This window comes from Cryptomeria japonica, chromosome 7 (assembly GCF_030272615.1).
Source record: "Cryptomeria japonica chromosome 7, Sugi_1.0, whole genome shotgun sequence".
Lineage (NCBI taxonomy): Eukaryota > Viridiplantae > Streptophyta > Pinopsida > Cupressales > Cupressaceae > Cryptomeria > Cryptomeria japonica.
The window spans coordinates 508,709,021-508,720,699 of NC_081411.1; the positions used below are offsets into that span (position 1 = coordinate 508,709,021).

Below are 11,679 nucleotides of genomic sequence, written 5' to 3' on the forward strand. Positions count from 1 at the left end.
AGCTTGCTTCAGACATAAAAATTTGAATAAATCTATCAATTGTCTATTGTTGTTCTTAATAATTTGAAGTCTTAAACCTGCATGATAACTTGCAAAACAATCACACAAATCTGCAAGTCTAAACTCATTGCTATAAATTTTATAAAATTTTGCAATAAAATGTAAATTTGGGCACCTAGGTGTCCAAGTTCGCCCCGGGTTTGCCCTAGACAAACCAGCTTGCCTGGGTACGAACCTTGGCCAAACCCAAAGGCGAACTGGACCAATACCAAGCCCTAAACCGGGCGAAGCCTGCAACTTAGGTTAATTAAAATGGTATTTTAATAGACAACCCCCTATGCTTTCCAATAATCAACCTTACATTCTTCAGTATATGAATATGACAGTATCCAAAGAGTTTTTCACATTAAAATCGCCCAACTAGACATGTGTCTATAGCAATAAATACAAATTTTTTATTTGTCAAATGACTTTGGTCAACCATAATTTGGATGAGTTCACCTAAAGATCTTCTAATTATATTTTGGTCAAACAAAGCATTCAACTAGAAGAGTTATTTAGGTAATTATATAAGGCCCTTCCTAAAACTCATTTAGAGTTCTTTTACACTCAATAAAATATCTATCAATTTCTATGCTCTTAGGTTTAAAAGCAAGCAAGTATACCACTCTCGTTGAGCAAGCATATACTCAACTTTATCACATAAAATACCTATCTCAAGAATTTTATCCAATGTGTGGGATTCATAAAACCATCTTTATAATTTTATGCAAACATCAAAGAAATGAAAATCAAAACACAAAAAAGAAAAGAAAAACTAGATTAAGATTAAGAATAGGCATCAATGCCAATTAATGGGGTAATCATTAACACTTCCCATTGTAAAAATGTGTCATGGCGTCTATCTAAGGAAGCCTTCTATAAGTTAAACTTTGATAATGCTGCAAGAGATAACCAGGCCAAGCATGTGTTCTTATGTGTTACCCTTTGAGACTCCTCCAGGGAGGCTCTCTATACTTAGGAAATAAGTCGACTAACAAATTAGAAGCTCTAGCTATTCTTAAATGTCTAAGATGGAAGCTACTTTGGAATGCAAGAAACTAGAGGCAGAAGGCAATTCCATGTTGGTTATTCAAGGAATGCAAAAGAATTCTTCAAGTGATTGTGGCTTAAGAAGTATCATTCAAGAATTCAACCCAATTGCCCATGTTTTGAAGAGATTTCTTTCGAGCACTATTACAAAGAAGGAAAGACAATTGTGGACTTCCTTGCCAATGTCAATATCAAATAATTCCCTTTATCAACAAAAAATTATGACATCTTGGATGAATGTAATGTCTTCCATTTGCTCACAGAGGAATCCCTCCAGCATGAAATAATCATTACACCTTCCTTTAGATCGCCATCATAAAATACCTTTTTTGCAAGATATAATTAAAATTGTGATTGAAAATCTAAGAGGACATTGCTTATCCCTTAATAGGATGCTCAATGCTTATCAATGTATCATGGCATCTAGTGCCATTTCCCAATGATATATGTGAGCATTCGTAGAGCTTGCTCTTCATTTGTCCTTCCATAAGCCTTTATGGTGTGCTTGTTTTCTTTCTATCTATTGTGATTGCAGTTTTTTCAAGACAATGAATTCCAAGTGCAACTTGTTTCAAGGCGCCTCCTCCAAGGACTATCTTAACAACAAACCAATCTTAGATCATTGCCTTCACAAAGCTTTTTGTATCTTGAATGAGACTACTCTCAACTTAATCAAGACTATTCAAGGAGACCATTAGCAACATGTGAAGAAACGAGATCCTCCATAATTGCAAAAATTGAAGCTAAACTTTGTATGCCCCTTCTAAATGCAAAGTGCAAAACTAGATTCTCAATATTGTCATACCTAGTGATGATGTGGTCTTTCTAGGAGATAATGTAGAATTTGCTATGTCTAATAAGTAGAAGAAATTGTAATAGGTCATATTTCTCGCTTATTATCTAAAAAGCATGTGGACCAAACTTTGTAATGTATCCAACTTTGAGTATTGACAACCTTCAAATCATTCTTCAAGATGGAAGTTGAAAATCTTTGTTGTCTTTACCCTACCATCGATTTCCATCAAAGGAGTTTTCAAAGCAAAGAACTGCACTTTCCTACAACTTGATGTTATGGTCAAATCCAGGAAAGTTTCTAAGCCTTGATCATCTAGTAATTTATCTTCCCATCAAAAGTGTATTTCATATTTTTTGGTTGGGTCAAATCTTTTTTTGTTGATGGCCATTTCTTTTTCCAAATTTTGGGATCTTGAATGTTTTTGTATTAGCACATTTAATGTCTTTTTAGCTTTTCCAAGTCTCTTGGCTCGTCTTATAATGATTTAGTCTCCTAAGGGCATGGGTCCTTATACGATCAAGGAAACAAGAATAAGAGTCATCTAAAATTCACTAGAAATCCTAAAAACTTTTAGCAATTTATTAGAGATTAAACATACATATATAGAAACCTCAATCTATCAAACACAAAAAACATTCTAGACAAAGTGCATGAATTCATCATTTGGCATTAAATTCTAATTGACTAGTGAATGTCCTACATGTTATAATTCATTACATCCAAGTTCCAAGATCAATTGTAAGCCAAGCCAACACACTAGGGATCAATTATGATAGCCATTATTTTTCTATGTTAAAAACAAATATTTTAGAAAACTTATTGTTGAATATTCTAAAGCACAAGACAACTAAAAGGGGTGCAAGGGGCAGGGGGATGAATCAATTGTATAAAATCTTTAATCTATCAAATCTGCAATAACTTGACTTTAACATATAATCCACAGAAAGATATGAACATGAAAAACCAAAGCACACCATACACAATGAAACACCAGATTTTACGTGGAAAACCCTGTTAGAAGAAAAACCATGGAGAAGCTATTCTCAATATATAAACACCTGTTAGGGTGAAACCAGTTGAGATGATTTTTAAAAAAGAAAGGCTCACTGTCAGAGGGCTCACTACCCGTGAGAAAGAAAGGGAGGCTCACTGCCAGAATGAAGAAGAATAAAAGAGAAAGAATCCACCATTGACACACTTCTGCAACCGCAAGATCTGTAGATACCTTCGGCTCACTGCTTTCGGTAACTAGCACATGAAAGCTCACACTACTCAACACTTTTAACTAGCTCAACACACTAGTCATCAATCAGTCAGGAAGATAGATCCTCTTTCACACACATCATCATCCTCTTCTTATTTCTATCACCCTCACATATGCAAAGTCTTCCAAGGTTGGCTAAGCAACTTATCCAAACATAATTCAAATAAGTCAACACTAAACATTCCCGTGGTGGAAAAGAACGTAAAGTGGACCACAACACATCTCAACTAGGATCAAAATAACTATCAAACACATTATGCAACAACCCATGATCATCGGAGCAACAAAATATGAATTGTAAACACCCGAGGTCAGCCAAACCAAGAGTAAACACCATCGAACTTAAAACCATGCTTCCAAAGCTCAATAACACGTGCCAACTTAATAGAATGAAGCTAAGGACATTATTAACTTTACTAAAAAACTGCAATGCCAAAAACCATAACACAAAGAAATGCAGAGCATGCATTTCATATGGAAAGACTATCAAACACTATCAAACATACTGGCAAACACAACTGCCTTGTCACAGCAATCCAGAGCACCAAATCTAGAATATAACATATCTAAACATAACTTAACAACATATCCAAACCACAAGAATAGATATGCAACATAGAAGATATGCGGAGCAAATCTCTCAGCACAACTGCACAAAGAACTCAACAACACTTATACCAACCAGTCACTAATGACAACCAAAGCATGTTGACATCAATGACAACGCATAAGCAGCTCATTTTGATCAACTTTACAACACTTTCTTTCACTTTTATTTCAACATCTAATAAACATCACACCATAACTTCTTATAGAAGCCTTTATAGTAACTATGTAAGTTTCACCTCACATAAATGCATATTTCAACAAGCAATTACATAAAATACAGTAAAATATTGTGGATAGTTACTTTCAAGACAAGAATATGCCTTACCTCCTTAGTGGGCCATATAGCATGAAATCAAAACAAAAGACAAATCTGTTATCACTCTCAACTTCTTGTTTTGCAAATGGGGAATCTTGTGGCCATACAACCAGAAAGATGTAATCAACAAATATACACAACCATATTGAAAGGGCCCACAAGGTCCTAGGAGCAGGTTGAATGGTACAAAGAACCCAAACAAAGATCATGTAAAATTTGACCAAACAATATAGTTTAAAGTGGAAAGATCTACCAATGAAATGATGGAAATCATACACCATAGAAAGAATGGAGATTCAATGAAAGGGACCAACAAATACACTAATTATTATCAAGGGTCAAATCATGTCTAGGTGTAATCACTACAAGGTACCAATGGTGGTGAGCTCAATTCAAATGGATCCCTCCTCAAGATAATTGGGTCAAGCCCTATCTTATTGGACCTTGAAAAGAAATCCAAGATTATCAAGTGTAGGTTGTGTCCTTTATAATGCAATAAAAAAAGTGATTTCTCTTGAATCTCGATTCACCGTAAAACAATTCAAACAATGTTAAAGATAAATAACGGTTAGTCGAGAGGATTTAGTTCGCTTTAAGCAATAGCTGTGGAAAATTATTGTAGAACATAATTCTAAAATTATCATTAATCTAATTACCAAAATAAGTTTTGAGAAACAGAAACTAAATAATTTAGTTAAAAAGGCCTTGTCGATGAAATCTTCATTCAATAAATTTTTCTTTGTGCATTGCTTTGGAGAAGGTAACAAAGCAGCCAACCAGTTGGCCAACCTTGGTGCTAATTCCTATGGAGACATCATAACACAAATGGAGGAGGATGTGAAAGCCCACATAGAGTGTGATAGAATTCTATGGCAAGACTTGAATGTTAATAATGAAAGTCAACAAACAAATTAAGCAAAACTTTATACAGACTTGAACGTTTCCAAAGTGCAAATTGTCCAATTAAGAGAACTGATCAGCAGAAGCACTCAGATCTAAAGAAAACCTCTGTCATGATGCGGGGAATTTTGTGACTTATTATGCATGACAAGAACCCAACTAGTGCTTGCAAGGTTTCTTAGGAGCTTCACGGTTAGAAAAAAGAAACAGACATGCCTTATAAGGAGAAGCTTATATGTTTAAAGTATCCCTGATTTGTAAAATATCTAGGAAATGTATTTCAACGGATAACATGGAGGAGCTATGCACTAGGAAGCATTTATCTTTTGAAGCTTGATATGTGTTTTATCCCCATGGGAATTTACTTCAAAATATGCTCAATGAGAATTTGCTGATTTTTTTGAATTTCATTTCTCATTACCACACTCCAATCTTTCCTCCTTAGTTGTATCTCTATTTTAAAAGAGTAGTTTTTGTTGGTTGTCTTCATAGAATAATCTATAAAATTCAAGTGATAGATCAGCTTTAGGGAGAGAGAAAGGCAAGAGAGGTGTTTGCTGGAAAAGTGAAGCTATCTTCAAACAACATGGATTTGTTGTGGTAAGTTTTCAATTGAGAGCATCTCCTAATATGTTATTCATATTGTATTAATAAGCATATTTTGTGAATGCTTTTGAAGTTATCCTAACCAAGGTTCATGTTTGATTAGCCTAATTCTAAGAAGCGGCATATGCATCCAACTAAGGTTGACTAAGTTTAAGAAAGAGCATTTACGCTGTGCACAGAGATGATTGGATTCCATCTTAGCATTGATCATAGCCCTTCTAAGAAAACCTATTTCGTACATGTTAATATAGTGTGACTATAGTTTCTAAATAGCATGAGCATTCTACTTTTTGGTCTTATACAAATTTGGAATGTTAGATCTTTCCATTTTGACCTAGTGATATTCTTGAATGTGGTGTCTACCCATTGCCTTTATCATGGAAGCTGTATTTGCACTTCCTTTTCTTGCATATTCTTTCCTTTCCACAGCATGCATTTAATCCAATTTAAAAAAAAAATCTTTATTCCAACTTGTCCTATTTTATGATCTATGCCAATATCTAGAACCTTCCTTCTGTTTTCCCAAGCTTGCTTGGGTCAAATGTCAAATAGGAGAATGTGATCAGATATTTTGTTTTTGGCCTTATCATGTTGGCAAGTTTTGATGCTTGACATTTCTTTAGAACGGCAAGCTTTCTGTATAATTTGGAATTCTATGTATGGAAGCGTAGTTACTCACACTAGTCTTGTTCTCAAGCAGAATCCAGTTTTGTTCATGGAAATTATAGCCTTTTGTGTGAATTTATAGTCATCTTGTATGCCTGCCATTTTATGTTCATCAAAACCTTCGATATGGTCAACAGTCAGTGGGAAAAAAACTCTCTAATTGTTTTCTCAGAATTCTTTAATTTGAGGTACATCTACATAAGCAACAAAGATGGTGGATGGAGGGGAAGGTACAATTATAAACTCAGAAGTAGAGGCAGTTTGCCTAAAAATATTAGGGCAGTCCCCGCTCTACATTAAAAGCAAATTGGTGAAGCTGAAAGTGGCAACAAAGAGGTCAATGTTAACAAATATATGGCCCTGAATGCTTGTGAAGGCTTCAATGCAATGGACTAACCATGAGGCTTCAATGCAACAGACTAACCACGAAATGGCCTACGGAAAACAGGAAGTATTTACAGCCATTACAGGTCAAGTCAATGGAAATGATTAAATCACTATCTCACTATAAGAGGAAAGTAGAACATGGTGTGGGATCTTCTAAGCAGGAAACCAGACAGATTTTTTAGCAAGCTTTAAGTCTTGAACTTAATGTTGCCGAGAGTTGCTGTGAGAAAATGGCTAAGCCAGATCCAGGAAAAGAAAGTGAGAAGCGATATAGCTTATGTTCAGGATAATTAACAGCGAAAGGGATCAATAAGGAAGATGGAGATGCTGATATCAAGGGTAATGAGTCTCACAAGACCTATGTGATCCTCTTGATCACCACAAAACTCAAAGCCTTAATTCACATTTTCATTGGAACCACATGAGAAAACAGAGCAAAGCATTAATATGGAAACCACAATGATGCAAGACAAGCTAAACTTTCACCTTCATGGATGGGCACGAGAGGCGACAAGACCAAATCATATACCAGGTAACCACAAATGCTATACAGGGAGATGAAGAGTCTATTTGATGGTGTAATGTCCCCACTTTGAAATATAATTTAATAATAATTAATAATAATAAAATTATAATACAAAAGAATAAAAAATAAATAAATTAAAACATAAAAGAATATAATTGAAATTTGATTAAAGTTAATGAATGGTCAAAAGGCATGAAATGATAAGTTATGACTCCCCTAAATATGAGGTATAAAAGGGAGAAGAGAACTCATTTGAAGGGGGGATAATTTGGAAATCAGAAGTGCAGATCTAATTGTGAAAGGTTGTGTCCCTTTCAAAGGGCAGAAAAAATGAAGAGTTGCACTCTTTTAAAGGTTGCTAATGGTGAAAGGGTGTGTCTCTTACCAAAGGGCATACATGATGAAGAGGTGTGACCTCTCCCTCAAATTGAGAGATATAAAGGAAATGAATCAAAAGCATCCAGTGAGAGCACCATCGATCAGATCAGATCAGAACTGTTATTAAGTTACAGGCAGTAACATCCCTGTTCTTGGTGGTATGCATGGGGATGTGCTTAATATGTATGCTTAATATATGAAGCCTGATAATGTTCTTATGCAGAATTTAATAGCAATATTAATATAGACTGCAATATGTATGACAGTCATACTTAATTTCATATACATTCATAATACATTAGAAGTTAGTGTACTCATTGCCCATTCCGTAATCATTAGCTATTGCCCCTCATGAGGATAGGTTGGTTTTGTTAGGGAGAGGTGGAGTAATACCTCACAAGATAGGTAAGCCCAGGATGTGATATGGACAGAGTCCTGAAACCTTAAGGAAGCCTACTCGTAGACTGGTTTCCAAGCACCCTATGACAAGTAATTCTCCATCCTCCGTTAGGGTTGATGATTAGCAAAGAAGTTAGGATTGGGGCTTAAGTATAGTAACTGTCAATTGTATCATGAATCCTAATTGTTCCTTAATTTGATTTAAGACATAATAATGCATAATGATGTATGTTAATCATTGGGAATTGGCAGGCTTCCAGTAGGAGACATTATGGATGGTAACAAAAATCAAAGTGTTCAGGGGTTGTGTTGATGCTATTTGCCCACAGCCAGAAAGCCCAAACAGTTTAGGTGGCCAATTGGATGGTTGATAACATGTTATTCCTATTGATTATGTTATTTCAGGACTTGAATCCTTTCTTGTACTATAATTGTCCTTACATTAAAAAACAACAATCTGGTTGATATACAAAAATCAAGATGAAGGCCCAAAATCTCATTGAAATTTTGATAAAAAAATTTAATCTAAGTAAAATAAATGGGTACATGGTATGATTAAATCCATAAAAAATAAATCATAAACATGGAGCAGAGAGCCTATCAGTGAGGATGGAACCCTGCTAAGAAAGAGGGGAACAAATTACTGAAAAAAAATAAAAGCTCCTTTTTTAAGATCGGAATCAGATAGTTAGGGCGACAAGCACAGGAAACCGAGAGAGGCAGGCAATAGAAAGAAATCAAAAAATAAGAATTAAAATTTAACAACTCTCTGACTAATAGGTTAGACCCATACGAACCCAGGCCTCACATTTCCCAATAATTAACAATCCGAAACGGCTCACATCCATGTGGTAAATGTCGAGCTTGAGTTCAAAAGGATATTGGTTACCGTATTCAGATTAAATATATAATAGAATGCCCCTTACAAGTGCTCAAATATGTTTCTCATAAATTTTCTCAGCATATGTCAACGGTTGCATTAATATTTTGCTGGTTAAAATTTAATTTAGGCAAACTGAATATGATTTGCCTTTAACAGATAGCAGTATGAACAGAAGTTAATAGGACGCATTGTTACTGAAGATCGCCCTAAAATTACTTCCTGTGAACTCCCTAAGCGAAGTGAACCTAAGAATGCTACTTACTTGAGAGCTGGTGAGAAGGGTGAGAACCCCAGCCACAACGAATGCTTGCATCCTCTCAATGCCGACGAACCCATACACACATTCCCCAATACCAGCTCTGTCATTTTAAACCTTTTTATTGTCAAAATAGCAGGTGGGTCCCTCACGTCACATTCATTCAACATAGCGATCGATTTGCCCACATTTATTGATTTCTTTAAAGTTCGACATATTTGAAGGGATTGGAAAGGTGAAAGGTGCGTAGTTTATTCAAGGGTTGTAATTAGTTTGTTCCGGTGATGGTACGTTGATTATATAATTTATTAAAGTTAAATTTTGAGAGATATGATAGATAAATGTTGAAATTGTGATATGTTTTGAGTTGTGTTGATGAAATGTATATTTCTTAATGTTTGACTCTTAATCGAAAAAGTATCAATATAGATTTGTACTATTGTATTGAGTAGTAAAATAATCTTGTAAATGATATAAAGCCCTTCATTAAAAAAAGTCCAAAAACTTTTAAAAAATTATCTATTACGATTTAATATTTTAAATATAGTTAAAGGATTTATGTTTTTTAGGCGAATTTGAATGGAATTGAATGAATCTAATAGGATCAAATTTTGCTTAAGTGTAAGATCCTCTACGCCATAAGAGATGGGGTCAAGCTTGTGTGCATAATGATTTTGTTCATATAAATATCCATTAGCCCTTCGCTCTTTGTCAAAGAGGTATCAATTTTGACTCATACACTTGAATCTGGTTGTAAAAATGATATAGGTTTGACATAAAACCCTTTAAAAAATATGTATTTAAATGATGCATTTTATGTAAAAAAAGTTAGAATTATATATCAATTTAATATAGACCTTGGGCTTGTTCTAAAGTGGTTATAGATATCATTCATAATCTATCAATTATTAACTTTGGATAGAGATCGGGTGTAGTCCTAAAACTAGTTCAAAATAGTAAGTATGGCCTTGACCCCCATTTCATAAATGCAAAATAATCATGGGTGCATGCCAACCTAACATAAACTATTCATTACATGTCAACTCAAATATGAAATATTCAAATTTGAATGTTAGTGTCTTGTTTAAAAGGACGGCTATGCATCTTTATTATATATACATCTCATTATAACATCATGCACATATCATTTTGATCTAAGAGAGCTTACATCAACATCCCTAATTATAAAGATAGATACTTCAAGGACATTAGCATTATGTTTAGTGTCGTTGATCATATTTATACAACATGGAATCAATGCAAAGATCTTGAACATGTCATGACAATATGTGGACTCTTCACTCTTAATAATAGGCTTTATTGGTGCTTTTCACCACCCAATCTAAGTACACAATGGCAAACAATATTTTACAAACTAGAAGTACATTTTGTGTAACTTTTCAAATCCATAAATTTGTATTTTATGATCACCAAATCTAACTCACACATTTTTGCATGAGTCATCAATGGTGGACACACTCGTGGTTCACAATGATTAAATAAAAGAGAACTGTAATTATTTTCAAGGCAACCATAGGTGAAATAGTGAGGGAATAAGTGGGCTACCCTCTTTACAAGAAACGATTACCGCATGATTGGAAAGGATTGTAATGTCCCCTTTATTTGAACCTTATAATTTAATTAAATAATTAAAATTTAAGTACTCACAAATAAATAAATTTATTGACGACTAATTATTAATTATTTAATAAGGTTATTAAAGTGACTTTTATGTTAATAAATAATTAAAAGGATCACTTTGTTTATTTTTTAAGTAAATGGTTGTTAAAGGGCAACACTCATTATATTAACTTCCAAAAAAAATTACATCTTAGTTATGTGTATCAGTGTCCACCATAGAGGTTTTATAACTATTTCCTTTTCCAATACCCTTTCACTAATATTTGCTAAAATATTAAAAATCCACCTTCACAACAAAATGGTAGTCTTGAGCAATGCAATATTATGTATAATCTACCTATATAATAAATTGTATTTAACAAAATATGATATATGTTATAAAACATTAAATAGCATCCAAGCCATCATTGTCTTCTTTTCCACCAAGCAATCCAGTATGTAATCTTTGTGGTCCTTCACCTCTGCATTCCCTTTGGCACCCATCTTCTCAACCTCAAACTTTGCCTCTTCTTTGATGAAAATGTCATCAACAGTTATGCCAATATGCCAACATTAGATCCTAAGGGGTGCACATGTGTCGTAAGGGGTCTTGTGTGGTCCTAAGGGGTCACCCATGTGTTAGAACACATGAGTGACCCCTTAGGACCACATAAGACCCCTTACGACACCATTTGGTCTTATGTGGTCCAATTAGGTCCTAAGGGGTGCACATGTGTCATAAGGGACCTTATGTGCTCCTAAGGGGTCACACGTGTGTTATAACACATGAGTGGCCCACATGGGTGACCCCTTAGGACCACATAATACCCCTTGCGACACCATTTGGTCTTATGTGGTCCAATTAAGTCCTAAGGGGTGCACATGTATCGTAAGGGGCCTTCTGTGGTCCTAAGGGGTCACCCATGTGTTAGAACACATGAGTGACCCCTTAGGACCACATAAGACCCCTTGTGACACCAT

General features: G+C 34.7%; 1 protein-coding gene across 2 annotated transcripts in view; it reads right to left on the reverse strand.

Annotated features, from left to right (window-relative positions):
• LOC131060151 (CMP-sialic acid transporter 1) overlaps positions 1 to 9,304 on the reverse strand; it is a 68,990-nt gene extending 59,686 nt beyond the window's left edge. Inside the window, exon 1 of one of the 2 annotated variants that reach the window (XM_057993269.2) lies at positions 9,085 to 9,304. In XM_057993269.2, coding sequence (XP_057849252.1) covers positions 9,085 to 9,135 — 51 coding nt within the window. In that variant the 5' untranslated portion in view covers positions 9,136 to 9,304. The remainder of the gene's footprint in view (positions 1 to 9,084) is intronic. The other variant, XM_057993268.2, reaches the window with a different exon arrangement.
• Between the last annotated feature and the right edge of the window lie 2,375 nt (positions 9,305 to 11,679).